At 30.9% G+C, this 17,297-nt stretch overlaps 2 protein-coding genes across 8 annotated transcripts; both read right to left on the reverse strand.

Annotated features, from left to right (window-relative positions):
• Nucleotides 1–953: 953 nt before the first annotated feature.
• On the reverse strand, nt 954–3,186 carry LOC111007526 (GATA transcription factor 15). Of its 4 annotated transcripts, none has more exons than XM_022279922.2 (4): nt 2,896–3,186; nt 2,725–2,768; nt 2,524–2,613; nt 954–1,771 (listed from the first exon to the last, which is right to left on the reverse strand). In XM_022279922.2, exons 2-4 carry the CDS (start codon nt 2,761–2,763, stop codon nt 1,397–1,399), a joined length of 504 nt encoding a protein of 167 aa, XP_022135614.1. In that variant the 5' UTR covers nt 2,764–2,768; nt 2,896–3,186; the 3' UTR covers nt 954–1,396. The 4 variants fall into 4 exon arrangements, with proteins under 4 accessions (XP_022135614.1, XP_022135615.1, XP_022135612.1 ...); XM_022279923.2 differs by having other exon boundaries at nt 2,728–2,768; nt 2,896–3,185; XM_022279920.2 differs by having other exon boundaries at nt 2,725–3,186.
• Nucleotides 3,187–6,988: 3,802 nt separating this feature from the next.
• On the reverse strand, nt 6,989–11,529 carry LOC111007859 (uncharacterized). Of its 4 annotated transcripts, none has more exons than XM_022280385.2 (14): nt 11,381–11,529; nt 11,059–11,117; nt 9,862–10,161; nt 9,566–9,775; nt 9,395–9,487; nt 9,208–9,315; nt 8,867–9,133; nt 8,531–8,791; nt 8,206–8,447; nt 7,968–8,135; nt 7,775–7,879; nt 7,636–7,708; nt 7,437–7,532; nt 6,989–7,359 (listed from the first exon to the last, which is right to left on the reverse strand). In XM_022280385.2, exons 3-14 carry the CDS (start codon nt 10,150–10,152, stop codon nt 7,276–7,278), a joined length of 1,998 nt encoding a protein of 665 aa, XP_022136077.1. In that variant the 5' UTR covers nt 10,153–10,161; nt 11,059–11,117; nt 11,381–11,529; the 3' UTR covers nt 6,989–7,275. The 4 variants fall into 4 exon arrangements, with proteins under 4 accessions (XP_022136077.1, XP_022136079.1, XP_022136080.1 ...); XM_022280387.2 differs by having other exon boundaries at nt 7,775–7,810; nt 9,566–9,778; XM_022280388.2 differs by having other exon boundaries at nt 7,445–7,532; nt 9,566–9,778.
• Between the last annotated feature and the right edge of the window lie 5,768 nt (nt 11,530–17,297).

The following is a 17,297-nucleotide window of genomic DNA, read 5'->3' on the forward strand; positions in this document are numbered from 1 at the left end:
GTTCTTATAGTGTTTGATAAGAAGAGTTATAATATTTGGTAAATTGATATCAAGTCATGTAGATTTTATAGCTTGTTGATGTTGATGCTAGAACATGAAAACAAGAGTTAATATGGTTGATGTTGTATTTTGAAAGAAGGCTAAAACCAAACACATAGAACAGTTACTACAGTTTATATTTATATATATGAAATTACTTTTAGATATACATATATTTTTTAGTATAGGGTTTAAAATGAAATTTATAATTATATATATTTTTTAGTATAGGGTTTAAAATGAAATTTATAATATTTGATTATAAGATTACTTCAACTAATAAAAGTTGCACAGTTTTTATTAGAAATAAAAATAAAGTAAGAAAGAATAAAATTGTAAAATAATTAATTATAAAGTTATGGATTACTTGACAAATGAGAGGGAAAAAAAAGTTGTAAAGTAATTGTTAAAAACGTGTGGAGTCCACCAAATAAGGAGCGATGAGATTGATGAAGTTATAGGAGAGAAATAAGACTACTTCACGGGGAGCATCATTCTCAAATTTGAGATTCGTCCCACCAATTGATTCCATTTTAGTGGCACCTCAAAGAGAATGAAAATCTTCCATGTGATTCTCGATTAGACCTCACCTTCAACTCTAAATTTTTTGTTTTACCTTCTCGTAAACTGTCTATTTTTTAACTTAACACTAAACACCTCCATAATACAATCAACTAAACCAAATAATAGAAAAATCAACCCTTGTCATGCAAAATTTTTTGGATAATATAAGACGACAGAAATGAATTATAAAGTTTGACTAAGCTATAAATACCAAATTAAAACATTCCTATTAGGGACACGGCAAACCAAGGGAGGGTACCAAAATTTTAGGGACGAGACTGAGATTCAAGACTGAAATTAGTGGGTGGAAGAAGGATATGTCATACTTATAACAATTTAAGTCTCCAGCGTATAAAAGATGGTTAAAATTTAAACCCAAATTGGGTTATAACCATAGTAATTTTCTTTTCTTTGGGGAAGAGAGTGAGAGAACAGGCTTATGTAGATTTGTGTCATTTTGGTGGCATATGAACACATGAATTAAAGAAAAGAAAAATAACTACAGCCCTACAACAACTGCACAAAACCATCATTTTGAATCTCCCTAAATCTCCTTTCTTTTTGATTTCCCTAACACTACCATTTTTGGAAGAAACCCAATTCCTACTATTCTGGGTCTCTTCCATTTCATTAATTTAGAGGTTAAAAAAAAAAAAAAAGTGACAAAATATGCAGAAAAGGAGGTGATGGTGATTCTTTGGTTGGTAATTGGTATTGGTTAGAACTTTGATGTGTAAAATACTAAATACTACTACTGCTTCTGTACCTCCTTCTTCTTCTTCCTACTTCTGGTTCAGGCAAACACAGAGCCACAGGACAGTGCCATTAACGACACCGCTGCCTGCTCCTCCTCCCCGAGCTTCCTCGGGGGCCGCTGTTTCGAAATATTCTGCTGCACCACCACCTCCTCCCCCAACGCCATCATCAGCCTCATCCTCAATGACCCACATTCCCCTAAATCCTCTTCTTCCTCCTCCCCATCTGCGCCACCGTTGTTGGATTTTGCATCGGCAGCGGTGGCACTAGAGGAAGTGGTGGCTGACATGGCGGCAGTGGTGGAGCCGCCATGGCTATGAGCCTTTTCTCTCTTTCTGTCACACCCTCTGTTGGTTCCAATGGTGGAGACTCTTCTCTTTCTAAACCTGATCCCACATGCGTTACACAGTGACTGCAAAAACCCCCCACAATGGGGAAGAGCTGTTTTTTAACTTTTCATGTGATCAAAATCTAAAACCAAGATGAAAATTCCAGGAACAGCAAAGACATATTGATTAAAGAAACAAATAATTAAGAAGATTCCCAGTTTCAAAAAGAAATGGGCATGAACAAAGGAGAAAACCAGTTTCAAGGGAAAAATAGAACAAAAAATATCATGAATCCAACTCAGAAGCGTTGTCAAACAAAGAATGTTGGAAGACAGTCAAGAAAAAATGAACGATCAGCTTCATGAACAGAGAAGAAACCAAGTTTGAAACATAAAATTAGAAGTTAGAACCAATCACAGATCATCATGAATCCAACACAGAATCTTAAAATCAATAAAAATATATATATATAATATAAGAAGACAGGAGAGAAAATGGACGATCAACTTAGAAACCAGTTTGTAGGGAAACCAAAAACAGAGCACAAATCCAACCCAGAAGTTCAAGATAAAACAAAGAATGTTAGAAGAGCTTCATAAACAGAGAAGAACCAAAACCAGAACACAAATCCATAACGGAAGCTCAAGATCAAAAAACAAAAGAACTTCGAAGAGAAACCCAGTATCCAAATAGAAAAATAGAACACAAATCCAACTCAGAAGCTGAAAATCAAACAAAAGCAGTAAAACAGAACAATCCACGAAATGGAAAAGAGACGCAATAAATGAAGATTGGAAACAAAGAAACATGAAAATAAAGAGAGTGGAGTTAGAACCTTAGGTCCAGCGGGGCCTCCACGCCATAAAGGGGTCTTGGTAGTCTTACAATCAACACAGTATTTCTTGGTATCATCCTCTACACGTTCCTGAAATATAAGAGCCGAGAGCCGAGTGATTAGAAAACATTAACAGATAATTTCGCAGCAAATTTCTGCGTTGGAAAAGAGAACAGAACAACAAAAGGGTGTAAAACCCACCACCTTATTCTTTCGTCTCAACACATCCATCATGCCCATTTCAGCTTTATTCAGGAAATTGAAATTGAAACCAGAGAAAGCAGAATCATGAGTGAAAGAGAGTAAATATATGGAAACCGATCGAAAGCGGTGAGAGAGAGAGGAGAGAGGATAGGGATAAAATGGAAAAACCCTAGGGGGAGCCGCAGCCAGAGCCGCCATTAAACCCTAAACGGAGGAATGACGGAAATGCCATTGATTTTGCAGAGCCCAGAGGAAGGCCTTCCACTGAGAGACACGATAGCAGCCATTTTTCACTGCACACACCGCTCCACGTTTCTCTCTAACTGTTCCGATCCGATCATTCTCTCTCTCTCTCTCTCTCTCTCTCTCTCTCTCTCTCTCTCTCACGCGCTCACTTCTCAATTTCCCATTTTACTCGCTTTTCCCACCTCCACTTTCTTTCTTTCTTTTTTTTTTTTTTTGAAAAATCCCCACCTCCACTTGTATATATTTATATATTTTTTTAGTACCACTTATTACCAACTTTCTATCATATTTCATATATTTTTTAATTATGTTACAAATAATTCATATATCTTTAAATATGATATTATAGATGGTAAATTATATTCTAATTAAATTGTATGTTAAAACAATATTTTGGAACCCGTACTTTTACTCTCTGTTCATTTCGGTCTCCATATTTTAAAAGTATTCATTTTGGTTCATGTATTTTAAACTTTAATAGTTTATTTTAGTCCATGCACTTAGAAAATATTTATTTTGGTTCCTGTTTTTTTTAAGTGATCATTTTAGTCCCTTTTTACAAAATTTTAATACAAATTTTATAAGTATAAAGTAATGTTTACATTTGAAGTAATATATTGATTTTACTGTTGGGTTGAAATTGTGATAAAAAAATGAGATTAATAAAATAAAGGACCAAAATCACTTTTTGAAAGTACAGAAAACCAAAATAAACATTTTAAAAGTACATGAATTAAAATGAACTAAAATTGAAAGTACGGAACCAAAATGAATCTTTCGAAGATATAAGAACCAAAATAAACCAAAATTGAAACTTCAATGACCAAATTAATATTTCCCATTCCACTAGCTTTTCCATCTCCACTTATTATCAATATTTGGGATGATATTGGATGTGTTCTCTATTTGAGGTATGCTTGTATTTATAATCAATAGTTTTTTTTTTTTTAACCTTCCATTCATATTTAATATATTTTCAATTATGTAACAAATATTTCATATATCTTGAAATATGATATTATAGATGGTGAATCATATTCTAATTAAATTATAATTAAAGTCTCTTTACTAGTTGAAACAATTTAACCGATTTCTATGTTTTTCATGATTCTTATTTTTGAAATTTTCATTCACATTAATATTTTTATTAAAATGTTGTTTATACTTTAGTAATGCTCATAGTTAACTTCAATAATTAAAGTCAACACAATGATTTATTCTAACCAATTTTAACTGATTTACTGGAGAATCAAATGAGTTTCTTTTTTTTTTTTTTCAATTTTGTGGTTGAATAAAGGATTGAAATTTTTTTAGAATATGATGCTTAGAAATCATTAATAAAACATAATTAAGTTAAATAGTATTCTATCAATTTTTATGATCTTCTTCTAATATTTCTACTGACGTCAACATTTCCACAAGTATATTACATGTGTTATTAGATATGATGGTTAAAAATGATTCACTATAACCTAATTAAAGTCTTATTTACTAATTCAAATAATTTTCATCCTTTCATAACTTACATGATTTTTCTTGAAATTTCCATCGACATCAAAATTTCGATAAAATTCAGATCTCGACATTTTTATCAACATTGACATTTCGAACTTTAATTCTTGCAAATTCATGCCACTAGCCTCGTGTCTTATGGTAGAAGTTTAGGTCCAAAGTGAAATAATTCCAAATCCATTATGTAAGAGCCCAAAGCAAATTAATTTATAAATTTTTAATTTCATCAAATTGAATCTTAATTTAGACAAATTAATTTGAGACCTTGCAAAATTTTAAGGGTAAAAAATAATTTCCCTTTTCCCTTTTTTTTACTCATTCAATTATACAAAGACAAACTCAAATTAATTTCAAGAAGAACAACCTTTTATCTCTCTAGAAAATTAAGAGAGTAAAAAGAAAGTCCTCAAGTTTCTTTATTTCAATAACTATTACAAGTTTCAAACCCTCTAACTCTTTTCTTCATCAATTGCCTTAATTTTTTTCTCTTTTTTTTTTATAATTAAGATCGATCACTTGGATAAACACTCATTATTATAAAATAGATTAACTTGATAATAACTTCGTAAAAAAGTCGAAGCGAGCATAATTTAGTGATAATTGACATATATCTCCAACTAAAGGTTGTAAATTCGATCCCCACCCCACATATTATACTAAAAAAATAAAATAAAAATTCGTAAAAAAATCTAAAGATTCGATTTTTCTAAGTTACTTTATGTGGTAGGTTAATAGGTTAATATATTACATTAAAAAAACAATATATTACATTTTGATTACTCGAAACAATCCAATTATATTGTTAATTATGATATAACTTATTAAAAACAGCAATTTTTTTTCAGTCTCTATTTTTCTATTTTTCTATACTTATTATTTACTACGGTTACTCAATGGTCTAAAACTTTGGTTCCTGTATAAAAAATAATAATAATAATAATAATAAATAAATAAATAATCTGATATCAAGATAAATTATTGTAGATCTAAAAACTGGAGCTATATCGATAATTAAAACCTAGACTCAAAATATGATATCAAGTATTTCAAATAGTGACTGGGAGGAATCAATCTAACTCACGTTTCGATTTTTAGCCAATCTCCAAGTGCCAAGTATCTTCTTCCTTTCACATTCTCTCCCAATTTCCCACACAAGCAACAAAAAATTTTCCTAAATGATCATATAGTTTTTTTTATTATTTTAATTACGTTTTATGTTACTATTTTTTTTTCTTTTCAAGACCAATACTTTTAGTACAATTTGTTATTGAACTTAATAATTAAATTTTTATGTTTACTTTCGTTATATATCCTCTTTATATTACATATAATGTGAAAATTTACGTAAATGATTCTGCGCATAGATTAAATATTAAAAATGACAAATTATTTGATTTTCAAATTTATCATATGCAAAGTAAGAAAAGTATGTGTATAGTATTCTTTATTAACGTAGTCATATTAAAATGATCTAGATAATGTATTTTGTTTTAAATTAATTCAAATCAAAACATTTTGTAATTAAAAATTTTGTTATATGCAATGTGAAATTTTGTTTCAATTTATTGTGAACAGTTTAATTAAATTTAGGTTCTAAGATGCACAACAATCTATGAATAAAGAAATAAAACAACTTGAGTTACGTAATATTGTAAAAAAGGTAAATACTAATCACAGACCAACCGCCTAACCCTACTACATTGGTTGACAAGCTAACTCATAGAATATTAAATACTAGATAGCGGTCACCATAATTTGAACTCATTCCCTCTAAGACCTTTGCTATTTACATAGCCCTTGTTGACCACTAGACCATGATGGTTCCAAGCTACACATTCTTGTACTCCAAACATAGGTTTTCCAATCCCAGGTTGCAACACTCCCAAATCTACCCCCAAGTTTAACATTCTCAAGCTACAAATGCCAAACCTAGACCACAAACGTCCCTTAGTGTCAGATCTTAATTTTCTTCTCGTATCCCAACAAAGCAAACTCAATGGGGTATATTAGTGTCAATTTCACCTTCTTATCCACATTACCACTCGTATATGTCAAAAATGTAACTTCCAACTCAAGTGACATATGGACTATCTTAAAAGAAAAAACTTCTTTCATAGCCTATAACTCAACTTGGACGGACACATTAAGACAACTTTCAGGACACCACAACCACTAGAAAACTAACCTAAATTGCAATTATAATACCATAGTTCATGAACTTATAACGGAGAAAGTAATGTAACTTACCAAAATAAATGAGACTATTCATCCCTTTCTAAGGTAAAGCTAAAGATACCAATATAAGTAATTCCCTACAAGAATTCAATACTCATTCACCAAAAGTATATCAAAAAAAAAAAAAAGTTAAAATTTTGGCATAAACTCTACTAGAATAACCTAAAACTAACATGAAATGCAATAACATATAACATCCTTCTATATACATACACATAATACATATATAAATCCCTCCACAAACTACATCCTACGACATTAGAACAAGTTTCAAAAGAATGCTTGTACTTATAAACAACAACCTTCTCAACCTTCTTTATACATGCATACACAACAAATAATGAGACTACTCAACTCTCCATAAGCTAAACTGAACATGTTCCAATGGAGACCGCCATCCCTCCACAAACTACATTAAGCAGCATCCAACACTTCTATATATATGTACAGGTAACACTTCTATATATTTATAAAAAAAAATACTTCCATTCTACTCACAAAAAGTAAACCAAGTATTTATATCAAACAAACAAAATTAACAGATCTATAATAAACCTACACTAATCCTCCAACAAAATCTGCCCATTCTATTCGAACCTCATCAATTTCTTCCTGTTGATATGCATTTTTTGTGTTAAACTACAAAGAAAGAGAAAGATAATATTAACATAAATATAAATACATGTAAACACATAAAAATAAATAATTATACATACAATATTACTTATGTGGGTACTAGCGTTTTGCACTATTTCTCGTATATACTTCTGCACATAGTAGCCACACTCTACCGAACCCATCTGACAAGGACACTACATGTAGAAAAATTGAAAAATAATATAATTATAAGCTATACGTATTATTATTTTAATGCAAATTTGATGAAGTATAGAATATAGTAAAACGGATTTTTACCTTTATAGATTTCCAAATTGTATTAGTGCGATATCGTTGGATAGAGTGTTTAGCTTGCCAAATTTTCAATGATCTAAATAGTTTGAAACATTAGAACATAATTGTAAAAATTATAACTATAAGAGTTCAAGACACTTACGTATTTATGACTCTTTGATAATCTTCTTGAATCTTTCTGCGTAAAGAGTCCAATACATAAACACAATTCTCTCGAAGATTGATAATAATCAACATCCAATGACAACTATTAATAACCAACATTTTAATATGATCAATTATGAATAAAACAAACCATAAATAAATAATTAATTAATTAAATTATCATTACTTACCCAGACTTATACGGAATGAGTACTAATTGTTCCAAGTTGACCATTTCTAACCTGTTGGCTAGATTTCTAAAACGATATTCTTGAGACTTCACATATGGTGAAATGGTTGCTGGGTCAACTATCAAAAATTTCTTAGTTATCTCATACTCATATACATCCCAAAGATACCTAAAAAGATAAAAATTGTTATAAAACATAGTTCCTTAATCAATGTGTGTAATAGATTTTATATACTTACGCAATGTATGTGAGTATACACGAATAACCTATTTCAATCATTGTGCAATACTGCATGATGTCGTTACGTGTTAAATAAATGTTCTTCTCCTTTCCAAATATGTCCTTGCTCAAATTGATTTCAACTGTATCCTCATGTTGCATTGAGAGCATGACATATCGATTCAGGAGCTTAATAGAAACATGGACATCTGTATGTTTAGACAATTGTGTTCTTGTCTGGGATGTTCTCGAAGAAGAAATCTACCACAAACAAAATTACAAACTGAAATTACAAAAAATAAAGGTATAAAAAAATAACTCACTTAAGTTGGAAAGAGACGTACATTTTTCTCCTCACTCAGAATTACAAGTCTGCGAGGCCATGCCACGAAGCCACCAATTGTTTGATTTAGAGTCTCTATCTCACCTCTCACAGGAATTGGTATCGTAGCATATTCGTCTATGACAATATCTACCATAACTCTAACATTGTCGACTCCTAATGGCACACCATGAACGGTTGGACATTGAACATTATTATCAAAAATTGTGCCTACAGCAACAATGTTGTCCACCGATTCAACAGCTAAGTGACAAGGTTTTCCCTACAAAAATTTAAAAGAAAAAAACTAAGTGTCATGCCCCATGGATAGGCGCCAAAATTGAAACAAATTGATTACCTCCATTTTTTGTTCATCTGTGACATAAATTTCTTCGTGCACGTTGACAATCTCTTTTCCTTTCGACTTTTTCTTTGAAGGATTACTTCCTTCAGTTGTGGATTTATTTGGTTGCAATTCTTGAGTCTTTGACTTTCCTTTGACAACATTAAAATATAAGGATGGTGAAACAAACTCACCCACTCCCCTTACACGCCCACTATGTTCAGACGTACCCAATGCTTCGGTTAAAATATCTTCTCCCTTGTGTATTGCAGCTAACTCATCCTGTTATAAACATTTATTACCATCTATGTATCACATCATCTAAATTCTAGTTAAACAAAAATATATAAACTTACAATTCTAGCAGCACATTCTCTAGTGGCATCATCGAAGTATTCATTATTTTTTCCTTTTCGTGCCTCTTTCCATAGAATTGCACGATTGGAAGGGTCACTCGATAAGTCCTATATGAACGTATATATTATTAATTAGCATAAATACATTAATTATCATAAGACATTTAATTTAATTAGCATAACTTACTAATTCCTGGGCAAGATTTGCATATCCTTTACGAGAGATGTGATGGTTATACAAGCATTTTGCCCTTATTTCTTTATGGGCACGACTAAGCGTCTGTAAAACATAAGACATTTAATTTAAATTACCAAAACAATTTCGGTATTTAAAAATATATTGGTAGAATATAGTTACCTCCCACTCTTCACTTAGTCTTGCATTAACAAATGAATTCCATTGTTCTTGATCAATATGTGGATATTTTTCAGGAGGATTCTGCAAGCAAATTGGTTCATCCTTGAATGGAAGTATGTACGTCCGAGTTAACGTGGACTTAAAAGTTCGAAACTTCTTCGATGCAGATTGAAGAATATGATGTTTGGACCTCCAGTCCAACACGAACGACTTCTATGTAACATAAATCACAAAACAGTATAAATTAAGTAAATTTCATAAGTTTGTTACCTTTATTAAAGTTCTAAACTTCTTACCTCTACACAATTAAAAATTTTATCTTTAAGTTCTTGTGGAACTTCTTTCCAATGGTTGTAAGTCACTGGAATTTTTTGTCTAACACAAACGCCAATGAAGCTTTGCATTTTCTTTGCATTTTCTCCAATTGGTTGACCTTGGTCATTATATTCAATTGTCTTGCGTTTCCCTAAGTTTCTTATGCATGTCAACTCATGCATAGTGGTCGGGCCTCTTCGAGCGACCTTTTTGACCTCAGTATGAATAACAACACTCCTTTCATCTTGACTGCTACTACTCGAATCACTCATTGAAATAATCTACAGTAAAAATACAGAATATACAATCATAAGATATATTCACTCATAAGATATATTAACTCATCGAAACATAGTAAAGAAGTCACACTATTTATTAATTCATATACCCTTACAATCATTTCTATTATACATAAATGACATTTCATCGCTTTCTGAAATGTGTCAATATTGGGCATACTTTGTAGGACCCTATAACCACAATCTCGAACAATATCTCATAATTCATTTTCACATAAACCTTCTTCAGCAGTTCAGCTATTCTTTGGGGAGGTGTTAAAATCATTGACCAATGACCATTAACGAGATTTCACATATGATTGGTCATTGACATATGCTATATGAATGCAATAGGCAAATGATGTTTTAGAAGGCTTCAAATAAAGCAAAAGAGATCAATATATATATATATATATATATATATATATATATATATATATATATATATATATATATATATATATATATCCAAGGCAAATGGTTCTTTCACATTCTTATGCCAAAATCTGCCAACAGTAAAAAACGCAAGTTAAAAGACGTTCAATAGCAACAAGATGTTCCAAAGGGAGCAAAAAAGATTAGAAGAAAAAGATATATATGCAAGGCAAGTAAGTTATTTTATTTCTCGCAGTTAATTAAGCTACCAACCATAGAAACACAAGTTGAATGGCAGATTCAATAGCAACCAGATGTTTCAAATGGCTTCAAATAAATAAACGAGATCATATATATTTATGCGTGTGCATCCAAGGAACATTATGTTATTTTCTTTTGCAATTTCTTGCAAAGACAAAGTCAACCTCCAACCTCTCAGAGGCATTCACAGGAGAGAAATTGCATCATAAATCAATGAAGAAATCCAGAAAGAGAGGAGAAAAAAATAGCAGTAGCCAAACTAACCTAGACGAAAAGATGTTCGCCGATGTAAATCGTCGAGTACGCTGGATATCGACCGCCGTCTGAGTTGTTCGCCGAGAAGTGGAAGAAATCGCGTCAGAAATTGGAAGAGAATCGAAGTTTAAGGCCTTAAAATTTGTTTTAGTTTGTATAATTTTCCAAAAAACGCCAACATGCGCAGGAAATTAGGGATTCAGAAGAGTACACTACACTAGATTGTTATCCATGGGCATGGTATTCAGATCAGATTCAGAAGAGAGCAACTAGAAATACACTAAATTAGTATTCATTCATGGCATTCGGATCCAGAAAATTGAACACTGACCTTGGCGGAAGAGTTCGACTGAGAATGCTGTCTGTGGCAGCCGAGCCGAGAGGGAGTGAAGAAGAAAAATTGGGGGGAAATTTTGAGAAGAAAGAGAGAGTAAGGGAAAATTTTGGGCTTTCTTTTTAAGGCTAAATATAGCCCAACGGTCCTCCATATTTAGGGAATTCTCAATTTGGTCTTCATTGTATCATAAATTCTCCTTTAGTCCTTTCATAATTTTCTTTTTCTTTTCTAATAATACAATAAGTGGTAGTGAGATATTCGAATTCAACCGAATAGATGTGAATTACTACTTAATTAATTCATGTTAACGTCTTTTCATAATTTGATATGTCATTGTATTATTGTTTTTGTTACTTGGATAGCTCATTCCATGGAAAAATTTAGTGACAAATTGATGTATCATAAGATAATTATTTGTGTTGTTGGACCCTCACATTAGTAAAATATGTTGCATCCAAAGTGTCACATTTGCCCATAATCCAAATATTAATAAAATAATAATCTAACGGCATATTAGATTTTTATTTTAAAATTTTTTTAATGTTTCCTAATTAAGTCCCAAATTTAATGAGGTTAAAATTGTGTTGATCTTCTTGGATCGACTTTTCTTGCAAGGTTTGTTTCGCCTTTTGACTAGCTGATCTTCTTGAATGACTCATTTGATCTTAAAAGTGAGTGGAGTGACATTTGAAAAGTATATGGTTTAAAATGAACATTTTTAAAATACATGATTAAAATTAACAAAACTTGAAATTACATAAACTACTACGGAGATTTTGAAATTAAAATGACCAAAATTACAGACTCAAAATAGTATTTAAATATTTTTCTTTCTCCAACTTCGAGCAGAGTAAAAGACAGTTTAAAGAAGAGAAGTATTTAAAATGAACCCGTTGGTTCTTTAATTTCCATTAGCAATGAAAGGGCTTCAAATCTCTTCTTCCACGACCACTTGGTTCTTTAATTATACTGCTTGCCTTTTGGGCATTCTTGAGATGGATATATCTTCATTTGTAGCTCATTGTTCATTTAATATTTTGACTTTCTATTTTCAACAAAGAAGAAGAAGAAGAAGAAGTTTATTATTGAAAACTGGATAGTATCTTAACTGAATCTAGAAAAGGAAAAGTTCAAAAATGAAATTGTCAAAGATGGTCTTATGGTCGTGGGGTTTAATCGCAACAACTCTCATAAATCACGAGTGGTTGTCTCATTTTACAAGTTGTAATTCGTGAAGTTATAAACAATAGGGTTTAATTCAAACAGTTTCATAAGTTCGAGAAATAATTGCTCACATTGAAATATTGAGGGTGTGATAGTAACAAGGTGCTTTTTGTAATTTTCTTATATTTTTCATTAATTAAAATTAGAAAACAAAGGTGAAAAATACTAAATTTTATATAAAACACTCTAGATTAGTTTGATTTATGCTCCTATCATTTTAAGAGTGTCATTTTAACTTTACACTTTTAAATTTATGGAAATAAATAAAAACCTTTCATTAGCTCCCTCGATTAAAATTAAAACAAATTTTGATTTGACCATTAAATTATTGTAGCTCAGATGTTTAGGGTTTAACTTTAAAACTAGAAAAAGAGAGCATATATAACTAAAATAATATTCTTCTATATTTTACCTCTCTCGTGATCTACCGTCCAATCCCGACTAACCAAAACCAATCGAACCAACATCGTCAGTTGAATGATGTGTTTAGTGGGCATCGATTTTTAAGATCTAAAACTGGTTGCTCGATCAGTCAATTTGGTTAGAAACTACGGGTGGTACAAAAACTTTGCCGACCGAAACCGAGGTTGGTCAGTTGGTTTGATGACAAGTTGGATCGGTTTCAATTTTTAAAATCTAAAACCGATTGTTCGGTGGGTTTGGTTGAAAAAAATAGTTTTCAATTGAATCAACCAACATTAATTAGATTATTAGTTAAAAAAAAATAGCATACAGCACACTGCATTTAGTGCTGCAAACGCAGCTAGCACCAGCAAAACTACCTGTGCTGGTTTTCTCGAGGTGGTATACGATTTATGTTTTACTTTTAATTTTCATTGTTTACTCTCTCTCTCTTTTCTTTCCTTTCCTTTTTTTTTCCCTTCTCTCTCTTTCTATCGCCAATATATCTTCATCTTCTTTTCATTTTTGTTCTCCAGCTCTATCTCTTTTCTTCTTTGTTTTTGTTGTTTAGTGTTAATTTATTTCGAGGAGAAGAAGACAGGTTCAAGGTAGTTTTTTTTTCCCTTTGCCTCTTTTTCTCTCATTGTCTGTCTCACACAGTGAGTTCTCTCATTTTAATAATCGATCCACTAGTCGGTGTAATCGATCGATTGAAGTTGTATAACATTCAAAAATCGATGAGTTTCAATCGAGATAAACCGCATCGGTTTGAGCCCAAAATCAACCAACGAACACTGGACCCCTGCCATCAACAAAGAAGAATTTTGGTAGGGCCTAAAAGTGTTAAGGTGTAATAGTTACAGCTCATCCTACGTATCATCGAGAAGAAAATGAATTATGCTATTGTAGACAAATATTGTACTTCGCGTTTTTTTTAGACAACATATGCGCAATTGACTTAAAAATTGAAATGAAAATCTTGAAACAATACAGATTTAGAGGATTCCACTGACATATAGCTAAGTCAAGAATACGACTCTAGTAGCGCCTGTTAAGAACAATAGATCTTCTACACTTCCACGATGTGATATGATATGTCCACTTTGGACATATGTCCTTATCGTTTTGCTTTTGTTTTCACACAAAATACTCGCATCAATGGAATTGAAATATTGTCACTCACTCATATATCTATGATCTATTTTTATCCGATTGATGTGGGATTTTGACTGTATTTCTCAATTTCAAGTAACTAAAACAAACCATATCATATTTTCATTATAATTGATTTTTGGAGGAATGATTGGGTAGTGGGTGAATAGTGGGGAACAATTTGATGTGTGATTGTGATAGTTCATCAGCTGGCTGTGATCGGATTGGGACACCAATGGGGTGTGTTCACAATCACATCATATATGTAGGCCATCTCCACTATCTTTACTTACCCAATTTTGGCTCTCCCTTTCTTTACTTTATAATAAAATAGAAAGTTTTTTAAGTTTTTATATTTTGATCCAAGTATAATTCAAATTGAAAAAAACAACTAGGTTGATTGGTCGATCCTCCATCTCTTAGTTATTAAACTAAACTAAAGTCACTATAATTTGACTATTATGTCAATTTAATAGGTAAACTTTTAAAAATTATATTTTTATATTATTTTTAGTTCCTTTCATAAATATCAAAGGATAAAATGTATGTATATATACATGACAACACTCAATTTCTCGAAATTTGGATCAGTACACATGACATGATTGATAGATAATTTGAGGAGTTAGAAATATGAATGAATTAGGTAATATCCGTTGGGTTAGGTTTGGTCATCTTTTCTTGGGGAAAATTATTATATTCTTTGTGATGCCTAATTACTTAAATTTGTTGGCTACTAAATTATGATGTCTCGTTAAAATTTAAAGAAATAAGTATCATACGTTATTTGTAATCTGTCTATTGATATTGGCAGTGAGAACTATAAATATCTTATTATATATATATATATTGTTTATTCATTAAGGAGTACTTGTCTATCCCTTTCTGGATACTCTTGTTATCCTTTTTATTTGGTTTAATTTTAGTGGTAAAGAGATATTAATGTCCTATTAAATTCATGCTACTATAAGTGAAACCACAGTGAAAAGCTCATACCTTTTTTTTAGCAGTCATATTGGTTAGTGCGTAGTCTTGATTATTTTTTATTATTTTTTAAATGAGTAACATATTAACTAAGGAGACTTCTCAAATTTCTTTAATTTTATCAAGATGAGTAAATACTCGAATCTATTATTCATAATGTAACATGGAAATTGGGCTAGGGAGGAAGGAGGTGGCAATTCCCACTCTAATTAATTTGTCATGAAAATGTTCAAATATCTAACCACGAGACTATATGCAAGTTGGTCTTATTATTTGACATGCTAAGTAATTAATTAAAAAATGAGGGCCAATGTGCTTTTCCTATTACCAGGATAACGAGAACTCCAAATTCAACCATCCTTTTTTTTTTTAAATAATTCTAAGTAAGGGTACGATTTCGACATAGTAAAAATCACTTTTACCAGTTTTTAGACCATCACACTTGTATTTATTTGTAAAGTATTAATATTTTAGATGAAAATAATTTTGAGTATGACCATGTAAATACTTGATTATTTTAGAAAAGAGTAAAAGTGAATTTTGTTTTGCCAAAATTATGTCGAAAAACAGTGTAACATGATTTGCGAAATAGCAATTCGTAATTAGCACTAAAGTGTATATATTGGTTGTCAATGTCACAGGCAAGTCTTCCACAAACTCCATTTACCCAATTTCAGCTCCCATTTGTTCTATTATTAGTATTATTATATCCCTTTGGTGTCAAATTCATCAATTTTTTCTTTTTTGAGGAAAAATTAATCAACTTCTTTATTCAGTACAAATGAGTAATGGCAAAACACTCGTTCCCACCATGATAGAATTAGTCACATTTTTAAGGTGTGAGACCAAATTAGAATAAAGTTTAAAGTTTAAGAAAATAAAGGTGGCTTCCTTCGTCTTAGATTTGTTGGACGTGGACCTGGTTTGGGCTGCAATTATCTAGAATCTCGTATGTGGACAAATGAGATATTATTTTACGGTGGATCCATAATTTAGAGGGTCGAGTTGGATTTGAACCAGACATATTGCCAATAAATGTATAGTACGTCTTCATTTAATCAATTAAACATTGGAATGAAAATGAAAATTAATCGGAATCAAATAAATTAGAAGGAGGATGTTATTATTTTGACACTATTTATAAAAAATGTGAGTTCGAATTCCACCTCACATATTATACTAAAAAAAAAGTTTACACAATTAACGGCTCCAACTTTTACTTAAACCTTAGTTTATTATTAGGCCACAAGACAATTTTGTGCGAAAATGTCAAGCATATACTATTAATTAATGATGTCTTATTGTTTGTTTCATGGAAATATAAATGGGGAAGGATACATGGTAAATAAAATTAGTTTTTTTCTTTATTTTTATTTTTGAGAGGAAGCTTTGATCTTGGTTTAGGAATCATATATAAGGGTAACAAATCCTTTCAATCAAAAATATCCAAGCCACATCTTGTACTTTCTTTTGCTCACAACCAAAGCAAGGTAAACATGTGAAAGATGATGATTATTATTTTTTTTTTTTATTTCCTAACGAAGGAAAGAACCAATTTTACAAGTTTTAAACTATTTTTGAAAGTGAGTAATCAATAATCACCCATTAACTTTGATGTCCATGAATTATAATTATAATAAAATTTAGATACCTATATTTTCAGTTTTGATTTATTTTGGTCTATTTATTTTTAAAACATTTATTTTAGTCTTTATACTTTTAATTTTTACTTTGGAAACTTTGATTTTGGTCTTCTACTTTTAAAAAGTGACTATTTTGATAATTGTTTGAAAATTTGAACACAAGTTCTAAATACAATGAAAACTATTTAATACAAAGTTATGATTTCATTTTTAAGAATTTATTGAATGTGGTGTCGCGTTTAAATTGTGATCGAAAAAAACGAGATAAATAAAAAAAAATAAAAGAATCAAAATTGTAACTTTTTAAAAGCATTGAGACATAATCAAACACTTCGAAAATATATGAAAAAAATAGACATTTCGAAAGTATATGGATCAAAATGATTCCAAGTAGAAAATACAAGAATCACAATAGTATTTAAAACTAACCATATAGGTGGTTCATTGGTCCAAATAAGTTATGGTAAATTAAGAGGTAATGAATTTAAGTCCCATTATGACCAACC

The sequence above is a fragment of the Momordica charantia genome, assembly GCF_013281855.1.
Source record: "Momordica charantia cultivar OHB3-1 chromosome 6 unlocalized genomic scaffold, Mcharantia_2.0 BLBB01000006.1, whole genome shotgun sequence".
Lineage (NCBI taxonomy): Eukaryota > Viridiplantae > Streptophyta > Magnoliopsida > Cucurbitales > Cucurbitaceae > Momordica > Momordica charantia.

Excerpts from the sequence above, each read along its gene's own strand:
- LOC111007526 (XM_022279920.2), bottom strand. The coding sequence starts at position 2,925 with ATGGCGGCTCTGGCTGCGGCTCCCCCTAGGGTTTTTCCATTTTATCCC. Across the intron at positions 2,614-2,724 it reads TGAGACGAAAGAATAAGGTG|GAACGTGTAGAGGATGATAC; the intron begins GTGGGTTTTACA and ends CTTATATTTCAG. Across the intron at positions 1,772-2,523 it reads GAGGCCCCGCTGGACCTAAG|TCACTGTGTAACGCATGTGG; the intron begins GTTCTAACTCCA and ends GGGTTTTTGCAG.
- LOC111007859 (XM_022280384.2), bottom strand. The coding sequence starts at position 10,152 with ATGAGTGATTCGAGTAGTAGCAGTCAAGATGAAAGGAGTGTTGTTATT. Across the intron at positions 9,134-9,207 it reads GAGAATGTGCTGCTAGAATT|GATGAGTTAGCTGCAATACA; the intron begins GTAAGTTTATAT and ends TGTTTATAACAG. Across the intron at positions 8,448-8,530 it reads TTCTGAGTGAGGAGAAAAAT|ATTTCTTCTTCGAGAACATC; the intron begins GTACGTCTCTTT and ends TGTTTGTGGTAG.